The 24,077-nt window shown below is 45.2% G+C and overlaps 1 protein-coding gene, 1 long non-coding RNA gene and 17 other non-coding genes across 21 annotated transcripts; 2 read left to right on the plus strand and 17 right to left on the minus strand.

Annotated features, from left to right (window-relative positions):
* The first annotated feature begins 851 nt into the window (after positions 1 to 851).
* Positions 852 to 22,979, plus strand: loxl2b (lysyl oxidase-like 2b). 3 transcript variants are annotated; one of them, XM_057034094.1, is made up of 15 exons: positions 2,516 to 2,934; positions 3,021 to 3,261; positions 3,416 to 3,775; positions 3,860 to 4,035; positions 15,175 to 15,386; positions 16,760 to 16,976; positions 17,464 to 17,647; positions 18,171 to 18,322; positions 18,502 to 18,669; positions 19,574 to 19,739; positions 19,889 to 20,129; positions 20,836 to 20,951; positions 21,043 to 21,179; positions 21,252 to 21,363; positions 21,429 to 22,979. In XM_057034094.1, the coding sequence occupies exons 3-15, from the start codon at positions 3,427 to 3,429 to the stop codon at positions 21,497 to 21,499; spliced, it is 2,301 nt and encodes a 766-aa protein (XP_056890074.1). In that variant the 5' UTR covers positions 2,516 to 2,934; positions 3,021 to 3,261; positions 3,416 to 3,426; the 3' UTR covers positions 21,500 to 22,979. The 3 variants fall into 3 exon arrangements, with proteins under 3 accessions (XP_056890073.1, XP_056890075.1, XP_056890074.1); XM_057034093.1 differs by lacking the exons at positions 2,516 to 2,934; positions 3,021 to 3,261 and adding an exon at positions 852 to 1,008; XM_057034095.1 differs by lacking the exons at positions 2,516 to 2,934; positions 3,021 to 3,261 and adding an exon at positions 852 to 1,008 and having other exon boundaries at positions 17,467 to 17,647.
* On the minus strand, positions 6,039 to 6,111 carry trnak-uuu (transfer RNA lysine (anticodon UUU)). The gene has a single exon. It is a non-coding gene; the product is annotated as a tRNA-Lys (tRNA).
* On the minus strand, positions 6,244 to 6,316 carry trnak-cuu (transfer RNA lysine (anticodon CUU)). Its single transcript has one exon. It is a non-coding gene; the product is annotated as a tRNA-Lys (tRNA).
* On the minus strand, positions 6,547 to 6,619 carry trnak-uuu (transfer RNA lysine (anticodon UUU)). Its single transcript has one exon. It is a non-coding gene; the product is annotated as a tRNA-Lys (tRNA).
* On the minus strand, positions 6,740 to 6,812 carry trnak-cuu (transfer RNA lysine (anticodon CUU)). Its single transcript has one exon. It is a non-coding gene; the product is annotated as a tRNA-Lys (tRNA).
* On the minus strand, positions 7,043 to 7,115 carry trnak-uuu (transfer RNA lysine (anticodon UUU)). The gene has a single exon. It is a non-coding gene; the product is annotated as a tRNA-Lys (tRNA).
* On the minus strand, positions 7,236 to 7,308 carry trnak-cuu (transfer RNA lysine (anticodon CUU)). The gene has a single exon. It is a non-coding gene; the product is annotated as a tRNA-Lys (tRNA).
* Positions 7,539 to 7,611, minus strand: trnak-uuu (transfer RNA lysine (anticodon UUU)). The gene has a single exon. It is a non-coding gene; the product is annotated as a tRNA-Lys (tRNA).
* trnak-cuu (transfer RNA lysine (anticodon CUU)) lies at positions 7,743 to 7,815 on the minus strand. The gene has a single exon. It is a non-coding gene; the product is annotated as a tRNA-Lys (tRNA).
* On the minus strand, positions 8,047 to 8,119 carry trnak-uuu (transfer RNA lysine (anticodon UUU)). The gene has a single exon. It is a non-coding gene; the product is annotated as a tRNA-Lys (tRNA).
* trnak-cuu (transfer RNA lysine (anticodon CUU)) lies at positions 8,243 to 8,315 on the minus strand. Its single transcript has one exon. It is a non-coding gene; the product is annotated as a tRNA-Lys (tRNA).
* On the minus strand, positions 8,548 to 8,620 carry trnak-uuu (transfer RNA lysine (anticodon UUU)). The gene has a single exon. It is a non-coding gene; the product is annotated as a tRNA-Lys (tRNA).
* trnak-uuu (transfer RNA lysine (anticodon UUU)) lies at positions 8,854 to 8,926 on the minus strand. The gene has a single exon. It is a non-coding gene; the product is annotated as a tRNA-Lys (tRNA).
* trnak-cuu (transfer RNA lysine (anticodon CUU)) lies at positions 9,059 to 9,131 on the minus strand. The gene has a single exon. It is a non-coding gene; the product is annotated as a tRNA-Lys (tRNA).
* LOC130526439 (uncharacterized) lies at positions 9,221 to 9,908 on the plus strand. The gene is made up of 2 exons (XR_008950745.1): positions 9,221 to 9,341; positions 9,626 to 9,908. It is a non-coding gene; the product is annotated as an uncharacterized LOC130526439 (long non-coding RNA).
* On the minus strand, positions 10,508 to 10,580 carry trnak-uuu (transfer RNA lysine (anticodon UUU)). The gene has a single exon. It is a non-coding gene; the product is annotated as a tRNA-Lys (tRNA).
* On the minus strand, positions 10,811 to 10,883 carry trnak-uuu (transfer RNA lysine (anticodon UUU)). Its single transcript has one exon. It is a non-coding gene; the product is annotated as a tRNA-Lys (tRNA).
* Positions 11,016 to 11,088, minus strand: trnak-cuu (transfer RNA lysine (anticodon CUU)). Its single transcript has one exon. It is a non-coding gene; the product is annotated as a tRNA-Lys (tRNA).
* Positions 11,320 to 11,392, minus strand: trnak-uuu (transfer RNA lysine (anticodon UUU)). Its single transcript has one exon. It is a non-coding gene; the product is annotated as a tRNA-Lys (tRNA).
* Positions 22,980 to 24,077: the final 1,098 nt, after the last annotated feature.

Here is a 24,077-nt window from a genome sequence, read left to right on the forward strand (position 1 = left end):
TTGCACCATGAAAAAATATTTTTCTGAACACTTTTGAGTTTTTAACTTAGGAAAAAAAAAGTGTATTTGAAACTCTTTTGGGGGGGAAAAATCTTAGTTCGAGCATATCAGAAATTTTATTTTAGCCAGTGAAAACCACAAGTGAGGCATGTGAAAGCCACAAAATACAGAAGGGGAACACCAGAAACTATTTTTGTGCTTCTTCCTTTATATGTTCAGCAGCTGTAAGTTTATTTAAATCTCAGAAGCATTTAGGCTTTTGATGAACTAATATGTGTGTTTGAAGGATTCACTCGCACCAAAGTTTTTTTTTCCAACAGCAGATTTAAGCTAAAATGTCATTTGAAAACCTATTTTTCACATCAGGCTGCAGCTCCTGTCAACAGTTGCATGGTTCACCACAGTGGGGCGGCAGAGGGTAACTGACGGTTACTTCCGGAATAATTTAACGGTCACGAAGAAGATTTGACACAAACGATTGATCAGAATTCAATCGGCCATTATTATCAAGATTTAACGTTCAAAGTTGATTTTAACCCTACAGAGAAAAAAAACAATCTGCATCGTCTCAATATAGAGACCACCAAAAAAATACAGTTAAACACGCACGCGCCCACGTCTTAATCATGTTTACTGTATTGACATGTATTGAACACACATATTGAGTTTTATAGCAGATGTGTTGTACATGCGCAGAACGTGTAAAAGATGCGTAACCACCAACTTTTTCTTCACACACCAACAGCAACAGAAAGGAGTTTGTGTTTTTAGACCCTGAACGCAGCTGCAGGTTTTCAACTGGGAGCGCGGTCAACTCAGTTTAAACTTTGTCCGACAGTCTTTGAAAGCAGCATGATGTTCTGGTTCGGTTCGGCTCTCTGCGGTCATCCTGAAGTGGGCGTGGTCTGACATTATACATGAGCGGGAGTGAAAGTTTCAGCTGACTCGTGTCTCGGCTTTGTGCGGTGCTGCGTGCGGGAGCTCACGACCTCCAGACGGACCAGAGAGGTGAGTTCGACCGTTCGTGATAGTGGTGACCGATCCAGGGCTTAAAAGGTGTTCCGAGGACCTCAGGAGACTTCAGTGTTCTGCGTGGATTTAACTTTTTGATTTATTTTTCATGATGCAGAGAATAAAATACAAACTTTATCAAGCTTCTTTGGAAAAAAAAAATCCAGACCTAATTCTGTTTTTTTCTTTATAGTTGCACATAAGTAAACAGGTGAATCAGAAGGGGGCTCGCTAACATTTAAAGTTCTCATGAACATGATCAATTATCCAAACTTTCTTTGTTACAGAACCAGCTGAAAAACGTCAACAACTGAAAGCGTAAAATTGTGCGGTCATGACAAACAATCACATTGTGTAAATTTAAATGTTTTAAAGTTTTTAAAAAAAACCATCTGCAACAGGCACTTTTCTTTATTCTGACTGTAATTCCAGAAAAAAAATAACCTCATCGACATTATGGGAACGGTTACTAAGGTAACCGAGTAAATTAGCATGCTAATCCTCTAGCCTGGGTGTATCCTGGATTGTAATACCACTTGTTGCCTCTAGAGGTGACAACGAGTCACTGTGGCTGCGGTTGTGAATATATATTGGTTTATATATTGTTTATTACTGAGAAAGGAACCATAAAAACCACCCTGATGTGATGTCGAAGACTTTTCTTGCATTCATTAGCGAAGCTAGCTGCAGATGCCACACTGGACATTTGAAATGTTGCTTTTACCACTTCTAGCTATTAGTGAGATGATCCTGCATGTTGTACTCTGCCTGTAAAGGTTCTTTGTATGGAACCTTCTTCTCGGGAAGACGTAAAATGTCCCATTGTTCAGTTGATGCTATTATCGTCGCTCCTTCAGCGATGCTGCTAAATTTTTGAGATGCTCAGTTCTGGGTCTTCACATGAACATCAGACAATTGTGGGAATGTTAAAGCTGGATAAGCTGGAGCTCCTCGGTGGTGACCCCTGTGGGCGGGGCCTAAAGCTTCACCCCTGCCATCCCGTCACATCAGGGAAGTGTTTTTGTCACGTAGTTCTGCTGGACTGAGATGGAACGCTGCAGAGCGTAACTCTTCCAGCTGTCAGGGTTTTTTTGGTTCTTCAGTCTACAGCTGGATGAAAAACACCAGGCAGGAATCTGGATCCATATTTGTCCTTTGTTTCTTTAAACAACATGAGTTATGTGTCAAAGAGCGCTGCGGCGCAGAAGGGGCGTGGCTTCGCTGAAGCGTTTCAATTCCTCAGCTCAGGAGAAGGTTTTGATTGTTTTTCTGTAGAAGTTGGTGTGTTCTGCCGCCGTCTGGCCTGTGAGGTCCATGTTCTTTAGATTCATGGTATTGGTGACATCGGTGAGGGCATCACCTCGACTCCATCTCTTTGCCCTCCTGATTGCTCCGGGCTGATGTCTCCCTCACGGGCGGCGCCCCGCAGCGCTCTGTGATCCGGCCTTTCTTTGGCTTATGTCACCGCTGCCACGTTACACAAGCCGAAGGCTCGTCTGCAGCCGGAGACGCTCCGTTCTGACTTCTGTCCTGTGACAGAAGCAGAGAAGTTCAGAGCTCCGTCAGCCTGCAGGAGTTCAGAGGGAAAGGTCTCTGACCTCTGACCTGTGATCTGGTTTCACTCATCCGTATCCAGCTAGTTTATCACAGGTTTAATCGCTTTTATCGCATTTGCCAACATTCATATTTAATCACAACCAGCTGCAGCTGCTGGTGGGAACAAGGTAAAGAAAACAAAAGGCCTCTTCAGCGTTCCACACGTGGAAACTTCTGCTGCATGCTGTCGTCATAAAATGTCCACACTCAGAGGAGGAATTGGTGTTTGCTGTCTGACAGAGGTCAGAGGACCAGGTCAACCCTGGAGCCAGAAGATCCGTCTGATTCTGGTGATTCAGACATTGCCTGTTACTGTCAAGGCTAAAGGTATTTCTTGCTCAAACCCAGTTTGGAAAGTGAACCAGAGGAAAATGGGATTGTTCCTCTGACCTGTAGTTTCCATTACCTGCCAGAGGCCAGAAGTCCACACTGACGTGGCGTTGAAGTACAGTAGGAGCGCCCGGTGACGCAGGAAACCGCACATCCAGATGTTCGGTTAGGCAGCCGGGATTGCAAAACCTGTTATCAGAGCTACTAAAACTGTCCTGCGGATCTAAATTGGAGCGTTGCAGCTGTGGACCAGCCCTCCCTGTAGCTCCAGCTCTGGGGTCCACATTCTGGACGTTCTGGATGGATTTCTGCCCCTGCCTTTAGGTTCGCCTCCCTTTATCCAAGATCTGAGGGAACCATAACTGTCCATAGTTTTAGCGGAAGCTCTGTACTGTTAGCATTGAAATACTAAAGCTAGCACCAGTCGGGGCTGAAATAAGGTGCGTCAAGTTTGACCTGTTTTCTTTCTGTCCTTCAGTTCCCATCAAGATGCTGCCCAGACCTCGTTTGCCACACTGTGCCCTCATTCTGCTCACATTACCCTTACTGGTGCTCACCCAGTATGAGCACCTAGGCTACCCACCCGGCTACCCAGAGCCGGAGCAAGAGCAATATTCCCCCCCACAGTTGGGACCGGACACGCCCAGGATTCAGTTGCGGCTAGCAGGAGACAAGCGGAAGCACAACGAGGGCCGCGTGGAGGTCTACTACAACGGCGAATGGGGTACCGTCTGCGATGACGACTTCAACATCCACGCCGCTCAGGTGGTTTGCCGGGAACTGGGCTACGTGGAAGCCGTTTCGTGGTCATCGTCCTCCAAATACGGCAAAGGAACAGGTACTTGAGTAGGTTACGCATCGAATGGTGTTTCCAGGCTACCAGAAAGAGGTGATGAGTGAGTGCTGCTGTCTTTTTGTTCAGGACCCATCTGGTTTGACAACCTGCACTGCAGCGGGAAAGAGAAGACGCTGGCACTCTGTCCCTCCAACGGCATCGGCGTGTCCGACTGTAAACACTCTGAGGACGCGGGCGTGGTGTGCAGCGACAAGCGGATCCCAGGGTTCCGATTCTTCAACGCTCTTCCCAATCACGTAGAGGTGAGAACACATCGGGGGCTCCGTCCCGTGGTCTTTCAGACATGTCTCAGCCTGGAAACGGTTCCTCTGCTTTAAAGACGGTCTTGTGCTGTAGCCTGCAGAGAAAGTGCCTCAGTGTAAGTTAAACTGATAATTATTAGGTGTCAGACTCGTAACTGTCACAGCCGAGCGTGTAAACGTCCACCAATAACCTGCCAGCTCATGACCACCACGAGCTAATTATGGCTTCGCTCAGAACTCATGGTTCCACATTCCCTTGTTCTTCTGTTTGACCCTCAGAGTTCCTAAATTTGTGGCCAACTCCGGTACTGCAGTCAGATTCAAACTACTGGACACTATTAACCCCCAGAGCAGAGGGTGCCAGATAGGTTGTGGGATTCAGCAATAACAAATTTTTATTTATGACATGATTGTTTACCCAGTTATTTTGACGACCGCCTGTAGCGTTAGTCGATTGCTGCTTTCAGGGGAGAACAGCATTAGTATGGTTTAAATTAAACTGTGGTGCAAACTCATTGCAATGATATTTAAATGTTTTTATAGGATTTTATTACTGCAACAACAGGGAAATTGTCCCCAGACAGCGAATGTATCATATTTTATAAATGAATAAATGTACACCAATGTTAATTAGAACTAATTTAGCCAAACCTGACTGACCCCTACCTGTCTAGGACAAAATCTGCAACTTCAGCAATAGTCAAGGTCTTTCAAAGTCATCTCCGGGACAGCTCCTTGTTTTGTTTCTGACTCACGATGTTGGGAACTATAATGACACCTTTGAGGGCGAAAGATGTCACAAAATTTGTGATGTGAAATATTGGTAGCTGAAGCTGGATGGTAACTTTGATGATAACTGCTACCCGAGGCCTGTTTATGATTCACACAATGGTCTTCTTTTCTTTTTGTCCTTCACCAACACTAGGCCATTTGGTGGACATTAGCAGTAGCTCACATTAAATAAACCAGTTAAAAGGGGCTGATGCTCTAGCCTTTTTTTCAGAAAGAAAGTAATTAGCAAATGCTAATTTGCTGTGTAGCGTTTGTCTCACGCTGGACTGCTGATCAGGGGTCAGAGGTCGGAGGTTTGTTAAAGACCTCAGTAGGGTACGATGAAACCGTTGGAGGTGCATGAAGATGTGGTGTTCCCCTTTAACTGTGGGTCTATGTGGCCCACCGCCTGTTGAAAGTTTACACAAGAGCAGGTCTAGATGTCTGGAGTCAAGATGGAGTCAGATCTAAAGAAAAGCCCGACTCAGCATTTTCCATTCACAAAAGCGCTCACATGTAGACCAGCTTGCTGCCCCCCCAGAACCAGCTCTATCATCTGGAAGTGCTAATCTGGTGACTCACCCTCTGGGCTGTGCTGTCACCAGGGAGTGGTGTTGTGGTAAGGGGGGGGATTATCGTGTGGTGATGCTGGATCACCCCATCAGACACTTGCTGACCTCTGACCTCTGCATCACATTACTCACTGGGATGCTTCGGTGTCATCCATGAATTTTGAGGTCAGGTTTTTCTTTCATGTTTACCGTCCTATTCACTGCGGTATCCTGCGGGCTTAGGGTTTCACTCCCGTGGTTGCCATGGTGACCACGCACACCCTCACCATATGTCCTTCCACACCAATTTTCACTGGAGGAACTTTCCCAGGTTGTGAAATGTGATGTTTGGCTCTGACAGCCAGATCTAAAGCAGAAATGTAAGCATTAGCGGCGGCTCACCTGTAAAACCTGGCTCCTCACCCTTTCCTGAGGTTACCTGGATGTTTTATGCTGGAACAGGTAACCATGATAACCTGAGCTGAAGCTCAGCTGTTCAGCCACATTTTTTTCTTAAACGAGTGCAAATTCATGACATTTCATTGTTCATTTAAACCACTTAGGCTTTCACAAGACAGCCAGTTTTGTAATATTTTTCTATTTTGACACAATCAAAAGGACATCAATGATGCTGAGGAAGTCTTCTGTCATTGCAACTTGACTGAGCTTCAGAAAATATCACGCCCAGCATGGGACTTGAACCCATGACCCTGAGATTAAAAGTCTCATGCTCTACCATCTGAGCTAGCCAGGCACAATTACAGTATAAAAGCCCTCTGAATTCGCAACTTTATAAAGTACTAAAGGCAAAACATGAAAGAAGCTCCTGGGGGTTGAATTAGGTAAGAAGGAGCTTCTCTTGTGGATTCATGTTCTGAAAACATATCGCCCAACATGGGGCTCGAACCCACGACCCTGAGATTAAGAGTCTCATGCTCTACCGACTGAGCTAGCCGGGCATTTTTCCCCAATTAAAAGGCCTCTAAAATCGCAACTCTATCAAGTAATGTTGGCTTTCGGTGTGGGGGACACAAATTCGTGGCACAGATTCATGACATTTGATCCAGTTAGGGTTTTACAAGAGAGCCTATTTTTTAATATTTTTCTATTTTGACACAATCAAAAGGACATCAATGATGCTGAGAGAGTCTTCTGTCCTTGCAACTTGACTGAGCTTCAGAAAGCATCATGCCCAACATGGGACTTGAACCCATGACCCTGAGATTAAAAGTCTCATGCTCTACCATCTGAGCTAGCCAGGCACAAGCTCAAAGTAAAAGCCCTCTGTATTTGCAACTTTATAAAGTACTAAAGGCAAAACATGAAAGAAGATCCTGGGGGTTGAATTAGGTAAGAAGGAGCTTCTCGTCCTGAAAACATATCGCCCAACGTGGGGCTCGAACCCACGACCCTGAGATTAAGAGTCTCATGCTCTACCGACTGAGCTAGCCGGGAATTTTTCCCCAATTAAAAGCCCTCTAAAATCGCAACTCTATCAAGTAATGTGGGCTTACGGTGTGGGAAACACAAAATCGTAGTGCAGATTCATGACATTTGATCCAGTTAGGGTTTTACAAGACAGCCTTTTTTGTAATATTTTTCTATTTTGACACAATCAAAAAGACATCAATGATGCTGAGGAAGTCTTCTGTCATTGCAATTCGACTGAGCTTCAGAAAACATCACGCCCAACATGGGACGTGAACCCATGACCCTGAGATTAAAAGTCTCATGCTCTACCATCTGAGCTAGCCAGGCACAAGTTCAAAGTAAAAGCCCTCTGAATTCGCAACTTTATAAAGTACTAAAGGCAAAACATGAAAGAAGGTCCTGGGGGTTGAATTAGGTAAGAAGGAGCTTCTCGTCCTGAAAACATATCGCCCAACGTGGGGCTCGAACCCACGACCCTGAGATTAAGAGTCTCATGCTCTACCGACTGAGCTAGCCGGGCATTTTTCCGCAATTTAAAGGCCTCTAAAATCGCAACTCTATTAAGTAATGTTGGCTTTCGGTGTGGGGGACACAAATTCGTGGCGCAGATTCATGACATTTTATCCAGTTGGGGTTTTACAAGAGAGCCTATTTTTTAATATTTTTCTATTTTGACACAATCAAAAGGGCATCAATGCTGCTGAGGGAGTCTTCTGTCCTTGCAACTTGACTGAGCTTCAGAAAGCATCACGCCCAACATGGGACTTGAACCCATGACCCTGAGATTAAAAGTCTCATGCTCTACCATCTGAGCTAGCCAGGCACAAGTTCAAAGTAAAAGCCCTCTGAATTCGCAACTTTATAAAGTACTAAAAGCAAAACATGAAAGAAGTCCTGGGGGTTGAATTAGGGAAGCAGGAGCTTCTCTTGTGGGTTCATGTTCTGAAAACATATTGCCCAACGTGGGGCTCGAACCCACGACCCTGAGATTAAGAGTCTCATGCTCTACCGACAGAGCTAGCCCGGCACTTTATCCCAATTAAAAGCCCTCTAAAATCGCAACTCTATCAAGTAATGTGGGCTTACGGTGTGGGAAACACAAAATCGTAGCGCAGATTCATGACATTTGAGCCAGTTAGGCTTTTACAAGACAGCCTTTTTTTGTGATATTTTTCTATTTTGACACAATCAAAAAGTCATCAATGATGCTGAGGAAGTCTTCTGTCATTGCAACTTGACTGAGCTTCAGAAAACATCACGCCCAACATGGGACTTGAACCCATGACCCTGAGATTAAAAGTCTCATGCTCTACCATCTGAGCTAGCCAGGCACAAGTTTGAAGCAAAAGCCCTCTGAATTCACAACTTTATAAAGTACTAAAGGCAAAACATGAAAAAAGAAGCTCCTGGGGGTTGAATTAGGTAAGAAGGAGCTTCTCGTCCTGAAAACATATCGCCCAACGTGGTGCTCGAACCCATGACCCTGAGATTAAGAGTCTCATGCTCTACCGACTGAGCTAGCCGGGCGTTTTTTCCCCAATTGAAAGGCCTCTAAAATCGCAACTCTATCAAGTAATGTTGGCTTTCGGTGTGGGGGGACACAAATTCGTGGCGCAGATTCATGACATCTGATCCAGTTAGGGTTTTACAAGAGAGCCTATTTTTTAATATTTTTCTATTTTGACACAATCAAAAGGACATCAATGCTGCTGAGGGAGTCTTCTGTCCTTGCAACTTGACTGAGCTTCAGAAAGCATCACGCCCAACATGGGACTTGAACCCATGACCCTGAGATTAAAAGTCTCATGCTCTACCGACTGAGCTAGCCAGGCGTTTTTTCCCAATTAAAAGGCCTCTAAAATCGCAACTCTATCAAGTAATGTGGGCTTTCGGTGTGTGGGGAACACAAAATCGTAGCGCAGATTCATGACATTTGATCCAGTTAGGGTTTGACAAGACAGCCTTTTTTGTAATATTTTTCTACTTTGACACAATCAAAAGGACATCAATGCTGCTGAGGGAGTCTTCTGTCCTTGCAACTTGACTGAGCTTCAAGGAAGCATCACGCCCAACATGGGACTTGAACCCATGACCCTGAGATTAAAAGTCTCATGCTCTACCATCTGAGCTAGCCAGGCACAAGTTCAAAGTAAAAGCCCTCTGTATTCGCAACTTTATAAAGTACTAAAGGCAAAACATGAAAGAAGGTCCTGGGGGTTGAATTAGGTAAGAAGGAGCTTCTCTTGTGGATTCATGTTCTGAAAACGTATCGCCCAACGTGGGGCTCGAACCCACGACCCTGAGATTAAGAGTCTCATGCTCTACCGACTGAGCTAGCCGGGCATTTTTCCTCAATTAAAAGGCCTCTAAAATTGCAACTCTATCAAGTAATGTTGCGGTGTGGGGGACACAAATTCGTGGCGCAGATTCATGACATTGGGCCAGATTCACGAAGCGTTCTTACGAACAAATTTGTTCTTAAGTCCCATTTACGAACAGTTTACGAAGATTGTGGCATTCACCAATTTCTTCTTATCCTGGATTTATTCGTAGGTAAGAACAAATCCTACGAACACTCAGGAGTACTCTTGCGCACATTTCAGTGCCGACATGTTGGCAGGGTTGTGTTTTCTTCTCTTGTGCAGTTAGTTAATAAATTCAATATTACAATGATAATTCTGTCATATTTATTTATTTTTTTTATTTCCTATTTTTGGTGATTTACGGAGAAATTTAAAATTACGTAAATGTGCCAATGACTTAACATTAATCAACCAAATTGGAAACCATGCCAAAACTGTCTTTTTATTTGATTTTATCTTGATTTATTTTATTAGGGGATCGAGGATATGCCCTGGCTCCCTGGTTGTTGACACCACTGACCAACCCTCAGACTCCACAGGAGTTTTATTCAATCAGATGCATGCGCGCAGTCGCTCCACCATTGAACGCACCATCGGCATGTTAAAGGGGCGCTGGATGTGTTTGGACACAGAGCCACAACCCCGTGAGGATGTGCGTCCTGACGCAATGATGGGGCCAGACTGCAGGCACGCGGTTCACGTTCGAGCGCGATTAATTGCCCGTTTGTGAATAAAATGCATTATTGTCACAATCCGAGCACAGCTTTTACACATTTATTTTTTTTACATTCTTATTTTTTTTACATTCTCGTTGATTTCTTTAAGCGTGTTGGCTATAGTCATCAGGGTTGAGGCAATTTTATCAAGCGTGTTAGCCATCCTTTCTTGATTGTTCAACACGGCGTCAGAAATCAGGCGTGGAGAGGCAAGCTTTGGGCATTTGGCTGCTTTTTACTCTGTCTACAGGGTCCTGCTGCAGTTCCTTTTATGGGCATTAGTGGGCGGTGACTTATGCTAATCGTATGTTAATTAGACTCACCTGGCACGCGCTTTCAACTTACGAACAGATGGCATTCATCAATCTAAGAACACAGCTGCGAACAATTCTGGGGCTTACGAACGCGTTGATGAATCCGACGTAGGGTTTTCTTAAAAAACTTCTTAATAACAACTTAAGAAAGAATCTAAGAAGATTCTTAAGAACATATTGGTGAATCTGGCCCATTTGATCCAGTTAGGGTTTTACAAGAGAGCCTATTTTTTAATATTTTTCTATTTTGACACAATCAAAAGGACATCAATGCTGCTGAGGGAGTCTTCTGTCCTTGCAACTTGACTGAGCTTCAGAAAGCATCACGCCCAACATGGGACTTGAACCCATGACCCTGAGATTAAAAGTCTCATGCTCTACCGACTGAGCTAGCCGGGCGTTTTTTCCCAATTAAAAGGCCTCTAAAATCGCAACTCTATCAAGTAATGTGGGCTTACGGTGTGGGAAACACAAACTCGTAGTGCAGATTCATGACATTTGATCCAGTTAGGGTTTTACAAGACAGCCTTTTTTGTAATATTTTTCTATTTTGACACAATCAAAAAGACATCAATGATGCTGAGGAAGTCTTCTGTCATTGCAACTCAACTGAGCTTCAGAAAACATCACGCCCAACATGGGACTTGAACCCATGACCCTGAGATTAAAAGTCTCATGCTCTACCATCTGAGCTAGCCAGGCACAAGTTCAAAGTAAAAGCCCTCTGAATTCGCAACTTTATAAAGTACTAAAAGCAAAACATGAAAGAAGCTCCTGGGGGTTGAATTAGGTAAGCAGGAGCTTCTCTTGTGGATTCATGTTCTCAAAACATATCGCCCAACGTGGGGCTCGAACCCACGACCCTGAGATTAAGAGTCTCATGCTCTACCGACAGAGCTAGCCTGGCGCTTTTTCCTAATTAAAAGCCCTCTAAAATCGCAACTCTATCAAGTAATGTGGGCTTACAGTGTGGGAAACACAAAATCGCAGCGCAGATTCATGACATTTGAGCCAGTTAGGCTTTTACAAGACTGCCTTTTTTTGTGATATTTTTCTATTTTGACACAATCAAAAAGTCATCAATGATGCTGAGGAAGTCTTCTGTCATTGCAACTTGACTGAGCTTCAGAAAGCATCACGCCCAACATGGGACTTGAACCCATGACCCTGAGATTAAAAGTCTCATGCTCTACCGACTGAGCTAGCCGGGCATTTGTCCCCAATTAAAAGGCCTCTAAAATCGCAACTCTATCAAGTAATGTGGGCTTTCGGTGTGGGGAACACAAAATCGTAGCGCAGATTCATGACATTTGATCCAGTTAGGCTTTGACAAGACAGCCTATTTTGGAATATTTTTCTATTTTGACACAATCAAGAGGACATCAATGATGCCGAGGGAGTCTGCTGTCCTTGCAAAATCATATCGCAGATTCATGACTGAGCATTTGCCCCCTGTCCATCCTGAGGACGGGGGGGGCAAATGCTCCTAGGATGAAGAGGTTGTGGCCCTTCCTGAAGTCCACCGCCATCTCTTATCCACATTCTTGCAGGTCATTTTCTCTGCTCCAGTACTACAGGAGTTCCATTTCCTGCCTTCCTGCCGACAGAGCTGGAGAGAAGAGGAGGGAGCTGAACACACATCTTTAGGGGGAGCTGGTGTTAAGGATGATAGGGAGGATCTGAAGTTGTTTACTCGCAGTTCTGCTCCCAGTTGAATGGATGGACTCAGACCCAGTGTGACCAGTTTATTGATGAGAGTCTGTGGGATCGTGGTGAAGAATGCAAAGCTGAAGTCCAGGACCAGCGTCCTAACATACAAGTGCAGTTGTGGAGGTTTCTGAGGGCCTGGTGTGGGTCCACATTAGGGGCCTTGTTGTGAGCCATCTCTATTGGGGTAAGAATCATTCAGGCCAGAGGCTACTGACAACTTGGGGATGTATGCATGGGGGTTGTCTTACAACAAGTCAGCACCTCTCTCTGCTGATGTCTCTCCTCCCCCCTGAGCACGGTCACACCTTTCACTTTTCCTTCCCACCATATTGGAGGCCTTTAACCTGCCACATGTTTGTGATCTCACATTACCCCCCCAGGATGGTTTTAACCATCTCATTCTTTTAGTCAGCTGCCAGAGTTTTTGCCCCGAGGCGTCACATTCCCACAGTGCATCAGTGCACGGCGCAGGCGGATGTTTATCCTCCAGGGATTCCAAAATGAAACGCTTTGTCCTGATGTCGGGGTGAAAGTGGTGGTGGGGGAGGGGTAGTTTAGATTACGACGTTCTCGTCTGTAGTTGTGATATTCTGTATGTTTACGCTGTTACGGCTGCATTTAATGAGCAAACGTGCGAAAATCTGGTATTTTCAACATCGTAGCTTCTATTCGATATATTTAATATTGTTCTCAGGATTCTCCCACTATGCCCTGCAGACGTGACAAAGCTAAGCTAACAGCCAACAGCGGGATCTCCGGTAGAGGCTCTGCTAGGATAGATGTGCAGAGGTGCAGAGGTGCTGGGACTGATCTGAGGTCAGGCTGCAGCAGCACCTGTGACGAGGACAACCAGGTTCTTCTCGTAGGGCTGAATGTCAGTACAGAAAAATGGTCGACTGTGTGAGCTGGTCTGGGATCAGCCATAACATCTGCATTCAGTTTGTTCCACAAAAGGTATTTGTGATGCAACGGAGGAGCGTTTTAACGGTGCTGTTTGTCACAGCTGGAGGAACATCACATCTCAGTGTTAAGACGTGTTGTTGTTGGTTCCGAGTGTCCAGAGAATTTCCAGCCCACGTTTCTGGGTCGCTCTCGCCGAGCGTGTGAGGTGATTTCTGCTGGCGTGCTTGTTCTTTGAGGACCTCTATTGGAAACACATGTTCTCAGAGCTGCAGACTTTGTTTTTGTTGGCCAATGTGCTCGTGACTCCACTGGAGAGCCCAAACGCGGTGGTGGAAACAGTCAATAGGTTTCAATGATTCAGGAGATGTTTAATGACATGAGGTGAAGGTAAAGCCTTTATTTTATTTATTTATTTAGTTATGTACTGTAGTTGTAGTGACCCACCCCGATGACCCTTTATCCTGACGACTATCAGGAAGAAGATAGAACCTTTGCAGCTCCAGGGTTGTCAGCGCTGTGGTTCTGACAGATTGATGTAGTCTCCTGCAGCTAACCATGGATAGCAGCAGCAGCTTAGGCGTAGCTTCTGTAGAACTTCCTGTAACTGAGTTTCTGATGATAGAACCACTGCACTCTGACGATTTGACAGCATTCCACTGGCTCTTTGAGATCTGGTTTGAAGATTAGCAGCTCGCTAACCAGCTCTACTTGAACTAATTTAGTCGGCGCAAGTGTTTGACAGTCTGTTTTGTTTCAAGTGTGTGGAGGCTGTGATGCATTTATATAGGACGGCAGTCAGTAAAAACGCATTCAAATAAAAAAAGAGATTTAAAATCAGGTTTTAAGAGTTGGTTGGACAGACAGGTTGAGACAAAGCCCAACAGTTTGTCTCTTTAGGTTCAGTCGGTCTGAAAAGGTCAGAAATGTGACCTAGAGCAAGGTCAGCAAGTGATTCCCTCACTCCTAAACCTGGCTTTAGCATCAAGAACATAATATAATTCTGCACGTTATAAATATCCAGTTGGGAAGTTTACAGGAAACCACAGTCGGTTTCTCAACTCTGGAGTGTTTCTGTTGAGAATTCACCACAGAACTGAACTCACCCTTATTGGTCTCCCACAAACACCCAGGAGATAAGAGGGGCACTGAGGGGTGGTGAGGCTACCCCTGAGGACAGCGAGGTGTGGATGTCAAACAGCGCCTCCCTCAGTAAAGATGGGGAACTGCAGATCAAGGCCCCTTCACCTCCTCCTTTCCCCATAATCACTTTTCCATCTGCTCCACTTTTTCCTTTGGGCTGTACAAAACCTCCAGAAAAGAGTTCTGCTCCTCCAGAGTACATAGAAGTGTGAATATTACGGAAAATGCACTGCTGTGTGTTTGACTGCGCCCACTGCTGTTGACAGTCAGTGGGATTGGTTCACTGTGGCTTTTAGCTAAATGTTGGACAGCAAATGGAAAACCCACCACAGTGACCTTAACCTACACCCAACTTTGACCTGAAAATGAAAACCAAGCCTAAAACGTGAAACACAACTTTGTGTATTGTGAGGAGCAGACAAGAGGTCCTGACTTTGATCCTCATTGTGCAGCGTATAAAAGAACGCACAGACTAACGCAGACTTTTATTCTGCAGTTCTTATTGTGGTTATCATCCATCCTTCTCGTTCTCTCATTCTTCACTCATTTTTCTTTGAATCCGTCAGAATAGTGCGGGTATGGTGCCGAGCAGCAGCCGGCAGGCTCCTCGCCAGCAGAAGAATTTGGGTTCGGTCTGTGGAAAACGTTTATCTCATCCTGCAAAAGTCTGGCAGAAAAAAAAGAGATTTATTTGTTTGGATCTTCTTGAGATTATAGTCACAATCTTTAGTAACCAAAAAGTGAAAAAAGTCTCTAAGATTAAATGAGAATTTACTCAGAGGAAATGAAATGTGTTTCCAAAACTGCAGGAAGGAACACTTAAAACACTGCGAGCTAACTGGGAAGAATCACTTTCATAACTGGGTCCCACTTCAGCTGGGTGAAGTAAATTTTGGTAACAATCCAGAAACAGCAGGTCAACATTAACAAGGTGCTTCCTGGAAAAATGTTTCAGTGACTTGGAAGAAGATTGAGAGACAAGGAAGTGGCAGCGGGGAAGGGAAAGACTGTGTATGTATGTATAAACAATTTATGTTGCAGAAACCAGAAACACATTAATGGAAGAAGCTTCAGAGTGACATGCAGAGGACAGATTAACAAGACATTATGTCCAAAAAAGAAAAATCAGGTTAATTCAAAAGGGAGAATCTATAAATTCAGCCGTTCAAGATGCAGAAATCGATTCAAACGTTAAGCCTGGAGGCCAGGAAATGATGGTTTCAATGTTTTCTTTCTGCAGAACCTGGATATCCAAGTGGAAGATGTGCGTATACGAGCCATCCTGTCAGCATTACGGAAGCGCGTCCCGGTGACGGAGGGCTATGTGGAGGTGAAGGACGGCGGGAAATGGAAGCAGATCTGCGACAGCGAATGGAACGAGCTGAACAGCAGGGTCATCTGCGGCATGTTTGGGTTCCCCGGAGAGAAGAATTACAACGCCAGAGTCTACAAGTGAGTTCACCGTGGGGAGGCGTGGCCTCTGTAACGGGGCTGGGGCTGTGACTGAGGAACCCGGCCTTTCATTTCTTCTAAACCGGAATCTTCCGTTGGCTCCTTTCCTCGAAGGCCCCAGTCTTCTGAGCACGGAGCGTCCGTGCGTTCCAGAACCCTGATGTAATATGTGGCCAGACGTATAAATTGTAATCACGCGGAGGCCGTAAAGCCACAGGTTAATGGCAGCGTCCCGCACTCACGATAACGCTCCTTTAATGTCCATGTCCAAATTTCCTGTAACTTATATAACCACAGCGGAGCGTGGGTACTTTAATCTTCCGTTAGCATGTCAGCACATTCTCCCGCTCACAGCCATGAAAGCGAGGTGTGTGGTCTGACAGAACTCGGTGATCTCTGTAATAATATGATGTCACTGCGTGACCAGTTTGGTTGAATCCAGATTATGGGCTCTATTTTCAGGCCTAAGCACATTTTTTGTATCTCGCCGCGGTTGGCGAAGCTTTTCTCTTTACATGCTAATTTTTGTTGACCGTGCTGCCCCAGACAGGCTGGAACATCCCAAAAACGGGGGCGGATCTTTGCTCAGATGAATATACGACACCTTTCTGCAGTTTTCTCTGTGGTGTTTCCATATGTGTGATGAGCACATAACTCACACCTGCATCAGGAGGGGGCCGCGATCAGAGACCGATCAGAAGAGACCAGGGTGAGGTTGTCAAGGTGGTTCCACGCTAACTTGATAGCATTTGAAGTCAAAGGGAGATGAGAGAGGGTCGATCCTTCACATCCAACTTTCTTTCCTCCCATCTGCGGCGGGACATTCTGTTCTGGAAACCAGCTTCATGAAATGCACATGGCCTCTGTAATAAATGTGGACAGAGGCTTGTAATTAACCCCACTTTCCGAGAGAAGGAAGTCTTTTTGCTAACCTTTTCCCGGCGGTATTAATTACACAGTGTGCCAATGCTGTCGCACTCGCATGGTTTCATGATGCTGATCAGACAAATCCTTTTGTGAAACCTTGATTAATGAATTCTATTAATTAAAATGGCCCCGTGGCCCTTCTTCTGTCTTATGGCAGAGATTGATCGTAGATCACTTGCCCTTGAGCAAGTTGAAGGATTTCACCATTTTTCATCCAATCAGATTTGAGCAAACGTGCCTGAAGTGACAAATTCCATTAAACTTAGTCGGGAGCGGCGTGCAGACGTGATCGCAGGTGAAACCACAGTCGCGTTCCTCCTTTCTGGCCTTTGGTCACCAAACTTTAGATGTCTGGCATCATCATTCTGCACCAGGTGACCTGCTGGTCAAACTCCAGCCCACTGACGTATTTCAACATGTTGGTTCCGCCTCCTCCGTCTGTCCAGGATGTTTGCTCGCAGGAAGAAGCCCACCTACTGGGACTACTCTGTCAACTGCACTGGCAATGAAGCCCACCTGTCCAGCTGTAAACTGGGACAGCTGACGTCCCTCAAGTCCAACAGTACCTGTCATGGAGGCCTGCCGGTGGTGGTGAGCTGCGTTCCCGGGAGAGCCTTCGCCCCGACCGCCATGACTGGATTCAGGAAAGCCTTCCGTCAAGAGGTAAGGTCGGCATGAGAACAACTAGACGGTTGTCCTTCTAAAAAACGAGGATATTCGGAGGTAACAGGGGGTCTGTGGACAGAGACTGGAGCAGGTCGTCAGTTCACACTTTCGGTAGTAAAAGTAGTCAAATCTTGCAGCCTGGTTCTTCAGCCAGCCAGAATGTGAACGATGTGGAGACTACTGATACATTTGTGTAGATACCAGCTGCATTTCCTGGTTGACAATCTCGTGATGTGTTTAGGCACTGCTGGGGCATCTGTGCTACATGCACATATATCCTCTTTCCATTCTTCCCTCCTGTGAGTTACGCAATAATTTCTAATCTTTTTTCCTTCACAACATTCCAGCCTGAAGCCTGCGGGGGCCCCTTCAGTGGAACATAAATAATCAGGAACTTTGTGTTCATCATTTCGTGTAGTCTGAGGCCTTTATTTTCAAGTGGGCTGGGTGTGAACTTCTTCTCTGCCTCCATCTTCACCTCCAGCAGCCATTGGTACGTCTCCGGGGCGGAGCCATTGTCGGCGAGGGCCGAGTGGAGGTACTGAAAAACGGGGAGTGGGGAACCATATGTGATGACAAATGGGACCTCCTGTCCGCTACCGTGGTGTGTCGAGAGCTGGGCTTCGGCACGGCCAAAGAAGCGCTGTCCGGTGGGCGCCTGGGTCAAGGTAGGCTCAAGCTCTCGCCCAGGACGCAATGAAAACCAGCCAGTTTCTGTCTGTTCAATTTCAAATGTGTCAGAACTAAATGAAGTAGATCAGGGCTGCAAGGAAGACCTTCAGCCGTATCCAGTCACTCGGTCCCCCCTCAGGAAAAAAACTACCTCAGAGTTGTGGAATTTTGTGGAAGTCCTGGTTCTGCTGGAAATGTGAGCCTGGTGAGAACAGTCAGCAAAGGCAGGTCACAGCGCCACCGGCTGGTCAGAACAAACACACACACCCATGTGAAGTGTGTTTTTTAGTTTTAGAGGGGACCGCGTATGTTGTTTAAGTGTGTTGACTTTTACGAGTCAAAGTGTTGGACCTGCTGGTTCTTTCTGAAGGGTTTGGAGCGCACCCCCTCTTAGTTCAGGGTCGGATCAGCCGTCTGTCTGAACAGGTCACAGTCTGACCAGTTCTCAGGTGGAAAAACAGACAGAAACGAGTGTTCCTCACAGAACTGGGGTGTGAATAACCTGCTGTCCTCTGTCAGGAATGGGTCCGGTCCACATGAATGAGGTGCGGTGTTCTGGATTTGAGAAGTCCGTCACCGAGTGTCAGTTCAACAAAGACGCTCTGGGCTGCAGCCACGAGGAGGACGCGGCGGTGCGGTGCAACGTTCCTGCCATGGGCTTCCAGGAGATGGTGATTACTCATGTCTCACTCACAGCAACAAGAGCTCTGAAACACACAGTCGGACCGAAACCTTCGGATTTCGGTCCACAAGCATGTTGGCAGGAAGTTAAACTCTTCTTCTCTGTAGCTTCGATGCCTTCTAAGTGATTCAGGTCTGAAAAGGTCTGTATCGGTTTTTCTGCCTGCAGCTGCGTCTGAGCGGAGGCCGCACTCCCTACGAGGGCCGTGTGGAGGTTCTGATGGAGAGGAACGGCTCTCTGGTGTGGGGGACGGTGTGCAGTGAGGGCTGGGGAACCATGGAGGCCATGGTAGTCTGCCGTCAGCTGGGCCTGGGCTTTGCCAGCAACGCTTTTCAGGTGAGGGTCATCGGAACATGAAGGTGCTGGACTGCATATCTTTAAATATTCCTCTTATACAAATATGAAAAATAAATTCATTTCAGGCTTTTTATCAATTACTCTCTTTCCCTGTATCAGTGCCAACTGTATAATCCTGGTCTAATAACAGTCCACAATCTCTTTTTCTGCCAGGGAAAATAAGCAGATTTTCTTCTTAAATAGCTTATTAAGAGCTGATGATCAAATTTGTCCCTTTTTTGTTATAAAAATTTATTGTTTTAATATTTGACTTAATTGAAACATTATGGCCTCGGAAAACATCTACTGCAAAGATAAAAACATAAAAGTTTATTGAGGATCAGTGATCTTAGATTTATTGTTTCTCGTTTGCTTTATTGTGTTTGCCAATACAAGCAATGCAGGACAGACTTGTGAACTTCTGGAGTTCCTTATTTTAACATCCGTACTTTCAAGTATGTATTTTTCCTCTGTTGTTGCTGCGGTTGGTGGCGCACATGGTACTTGTGTACTTAAAATTGGAATAGTAATTGGGAGATGAATGATGACGTTTCACAAGTACACAAGGAATGCCGATATGGTCAAGAACGTATATTGATGCCTTTCTCAGTTTGCGTTCTTCTCGGTCCAAGTATGAACTCCAGAAATTCACAAGTCTGTGCCTGAGGAGAGTGTGGCGACGGCTCCACTGAGCACAAGACCAACCCGCACGTTGGTAGACGGCGCCCCCGTGTGGCCACAGCTGATAATGACTGTCCCGAGGAGACGCATGTGTGATTAACGGCGTTGTGCGATAATTATGTCGGTAAACGGTCGTGAGGAGCACACAAGAACATGGAGACCATTTCTCCACGACTGTGGACATAAGCATTTTCAAACATTTGGCGCTTTGCTCGGCATTCAGGAGACGTGGTACTGGCCAGGACAGGTCGGTGCCGACGTTGTGGTGATGAGCGGGGTGCGCTGCTCCGGCACAGAGATGTCGTTGTCACACTGCCTGCATCATGGAGCTCACCTCAACTGCCCCAAAGGAGGAGGACAACACGCCGCCGGCGTCTCCTGTTCAGAGAGTAAGAGTTGCTGTCATGTAACCATGGCGATTGCTGAAGGTTCTGTAGATTGTGAACTTCCAGACATTTAGGACAGTTTGATTTCGGATTTTTCCAAGGCAACTTTTCTTCTTCTTTGTTTGTAAACCCGACTCTTCTTCTGTTCACAGCGGCTCCTGACCTGGTTCTCAACCCTCAGGTGGTGGAGCAGACCACCTACATGGAGGACCGACCCATGTTCATGCTGCAGTGTGCTTCCGAGGAGAACTGCCTGGCGTCCGCCTCCAGCCAAACACCGGCCAACTCGTACCGACGCCTGTTGCGGTTCTCCTCGCAGATCCACAACAACGGCCAGTCGGACTTCAGGCCCAAAGCCGACCGACACTCGTGGGTCTGGCACGACTGTCACAGGTGAGAGCTCATTGAGTCTGGAACTCCATCTACCGTATTTTCCGGACTATAAGTCGCACTTTTTTTCATAGTTTGTCAGGGAGCACGACTTGTACTCCGGAGCGACTTATATGTTAAATAAATACATTATTACAGAATTTCACATGTTCATTATTTTCACACTGACATTCACAAGATGGCGCTCTAGGCGTGTGTACCTGAGGAACGAGTTCCTTTAGTGACGCAGAAGAAGAAGCGGTGCTTCGTCTATGCAGTTAGACTTGATTGTTTGGTAAACTTGGTCGGATGTTCTTTATGCTATAGTTATCTGAATAACTGTTAATATGTTACGTTAACAAAGCAGACACATACTCAGTTCGTTGTGGGTCATGTAGCTGAATTTGTTATGTTAGCATACCGTAACCCTATTGCTAATCCATGCTAACGGATTGCTAATTGCCTTTCAAGATGAAATGTATGTTCTTGGTCTCGGATTTTATCAAATAAATTTTCCCCCAAAATGACTTATAGTCCAGTTTGACTTGTATATCTATTTTTCTTCTTTATTATGCATTTCTTGGCTAGTGCGACTTAAACTCCGGAGCGACATATAGTCCAGAAAATACGGTATTTTCAGCTACGACAAACAGGAAGTTCCAGGAAAACCCTGAATCCAGAATCAGCTCAGTTTAAATTGGTGTGTGTGTGTGTGTGTGTGTGTGTGTAGGCATTACCACAGCATGGAGGTCTTCACCCTTTACGACCTCTTCAATCTCAATGGAACCAAAGTGGCAGAAGGCCACAAAGCCAGCTTCTGTCTGGAGGACTCCGAGTGTGATGAAGGTGACAAACAAACCCAGACGGGTGTCGGCGTTGGCCTCTCGCACGCCACGGCGACAGGAAGAGTAACGTCGCGCTTAACTTCTATCCACAGGTATTGAAAAAAGGTACGAATGTGCCAACTTTGGAGAGCAGGGCATCACGGTGGGCTGCTGGGACACCTACAGACACGACATCGACTGCCAGTGGATCGACATCACCGACCTCAAACCCGGAGACTACATTTTCCAGGTAAACTTTACCATGGTCCTTTGCTCTTGTTTCCCTCAGTCCACGTTGATTTGTTGTCCGTCTGTTCCGCAGATTGTTATAAATCCCAACTACGAGGTCCCTGAGACGGATTACTCCAACAATGTAATGAAATGTCGATGTCGGTATGACGGCCACCGCGTGTGGATGTACAGCTGCCATAACGGTAAATCCACACTGTGTTTCACAAGCCGACGGCTGACACTCAGGTGGAATTCTGCTCTCCTCCAGGTGGTTCATTAAGCACAGAAACAGAGCAGACGTTCCCGGGCCTCCTCAGCAACCAGGTGACCCACAGGTAAAGATGGAAGCGGGAGGCTCTTCCAGCAGCAGCCGTCGTCTCTCAGCAGGACGGGTCATGTGACACCAACATGGCAGCGTTTCATCATCATCATTTTACCTCCCGATCTCAGAGTCAGAAGCGACCTCTGACTCCCCCCCATCCTCCACACACACACACACACACACACACACACACACACACAGAATATTTAATTCCCACCCCATAAATACATCAGCCTGCTGGGAGGTTGACCAGGCGCCCCGCAGCTCCCCCTGCTGGAGACTTCGGGCAGCAGCTCTTGAACGCACCTGTCCAGTCCTCAAACGCAGACTTTACTGTGGGGGACGCAGCCAATGATGTCAGAATTTATGTGGATCGTTTTTGGGATTTGAAGCCACTAAATTCAGTGTCACCAAAAGAATTGTTCTGCAAAATCGATTTGCACTATTGTCCGTTCAGGATGCTGGTGTCAGGAAAATAATTCTGAGTATATTCTGCTATAACTTTTACTAAAATATTCATTATCTACAAACCTTTTTGTGGTTAAATTTGCTGGGTTTTTTACCCTTGAAAAGTCATTTTCCCCATATAATCAAATGGTTTTATCTGGGTTGTGATATTTTCATTCCTCTCTGCTCTGTCAAGAACCTTTGAAACACAACTATTGCAGTCAGCCCTGCAGCTCACTGATACCTGGCCAATTTGGGTCAGGAAAAGCACCAGCTGCTCCAGCCTTTACTGTCACACAGCCACCATGAGGAGATCTGATGAAGACAGGGAACTAACATGAAAGAACTGTGATGTCAGTGAACCCAGCAGAAGCATAAGGTCACATTAGCTTCTGTAGTTTAGCTTAAAAAGCTACTGGCTAACCAACATGAGGGAAGAAACTCTGAAGCTCCTCTAAATAAGTTTTTAATGAAATATTTAAAATCTAAATGTACACTTTAATCCATATCTGAAAAGTACTTTTTATTGCTGTGTTTTTTTAAACTTACTTCCATGTAGCATTTTGTGTTTTATCTGACTTCTTGTTCAAAGGTGCTATCAAACTGGACCTCTGTTTTCTGAGGGCCAGTGAATGCTACATGCAAGGTGGACCGTATAAAGAGACTGGGTGTATAAGGATGTATAGGAACAGTATACCTGAAGTAGGGAACTGTGTTAAGCTAGAATAAAGGTCGGAGCTACAGAGCAGCAGCGTCTCCTCACTGTCTCTTATTTGAAACCACGTCCATTACACAGATTATGAAGCCATACTGATCCTAATCCCTGTTGGATGGATTATCCTTGCAAGGATGATTATACACACACACATTCCTTTAAAAACAATAAAACATAAAAACATACGCATTAGAATGATCAGATGTGTCATGTTCCTACACTTGACATAAACCTGAGATCTCCTGTTTAATCATTTACTGCCAGGTCTGAATTTTCATCTTTAATGTGTGCGTTGTTGCCATTGTCATCATATATTTATAAAAACCTTCTACAGAGATGATATGCTCAACTCCTTGTCTTTTTTCATTTGCGTTTAAAAGATGGGTTTAAGTCAGGCCATAAACCAGTTTGAGGGGGAGGTAGTGAGTCTCTTTAAGGTGTGAGATATTCTACAGTGTAGAATACAGAAAGTAAAGGATTTAAAAAGCTAATGTATGGAAAAACGTTTGCTGCAAGTAGTGTGATTACCAGCGCCCTCTCCTGCCAACAGAGGCTACTGCAGCCACATCGGATATGCGTCCCCACATTTCGAGACTAATAAAATCCTACGACTCTGTTGACAACTGTTGACAAGACACCTACAAACGCGGTCAATTACTACTTTGAAGGGTAACCAATTGCTATAAAGTAGTAGAACATTTAATCTCTGTAGAATTAAATTTCTTTACACACTTCAAAATACTGTAATTTTGTGGGTTTGCGTCAGAATTTATGGGGACTCAGTCTTCGTCCTTCAAACTCAAACTCTTTTTTTTATTGCTATAGTAACCAAGGAATGATTATATTGACGTCAAGGTTCTAACATTTGGCAATGCTTCAATTATTATCCCCTGAAAGGGTCTTATGTTAATGAATGTTTAATATTGTTGATATTAATGAAAATATAATGTAGTCTACATTGCTTTACATGAAAACAACATAAAATATGACATAAAAGTACTGAACTTTGTAAGTACCTTGTTTACAAGCACGCACGCACACAGTGGAGCAAAGTAGTTTAAGGCAATGAGTTTAATGATCAGAATATTATTCTAAGAAAACCAAACTATATTTTAGGTTTAATAACCTCAGCTATGAATTTTATTATGCCAGTTTAGGAGAATACATTGAAAGATAGGCTTGTAATCATTGAACGCTCAAAAATAGATTTGTGTCTATAGTTGAGCATGATGTTTCAAACCCACGACTCAGCACCAAATCTAACGTTTAGCTGTTTTCAGGACCTGACGGACTTTGATCCTTGATCTATAAAGGCCCACAGCCAAGAGATTTTGATCACAAAGCTCTAACACTAAGCTTCCTACCCAACCTCAAGTTGTGAATAAAATCTACAAAACTCATTGATTCATTGCTCCATCCTGACCACCCTGGAT

The sequence above is a fragment of the Takifugu flavidus genome, chromosome 5 (assembly GCF_003711565.1).
Source record: "Takifugu flavidus isolate HTHZ2018 chromosome 5, ASM371156v2, whole genome shotgun sequence".
NCBI classification, from domain to species: domain Eukaryota; kingdom Metazoa; phylum Chordata; class Actinopteri; order Tetraodontiformes; family Tetraodontidae; genus Takifugu; species Takifugu flavidus.

Coding starts and splice junctions, on each gene's coding strand:
- loxl2b (XM_057034093.1), top strand. CDS start 3,427: ATGCTGCCCAGACCTCGTTTGCCACACTGTGCCCTCATTCTGCTCACA. Junction 20,952..21,042: donor GGACTCCGAGTGTGATGAAG/GTGACAAACAAA, acceptor TTCTATCCACAG/GTATTGAAAAAAGGTACGAA. Junction 21,364..21,428: donor GATGTACAGCTGCCATAACG/GTAAATCCACAC, acceptor GCTCTCCTCCAG/GTGGTTCATTAAGCACAGAA.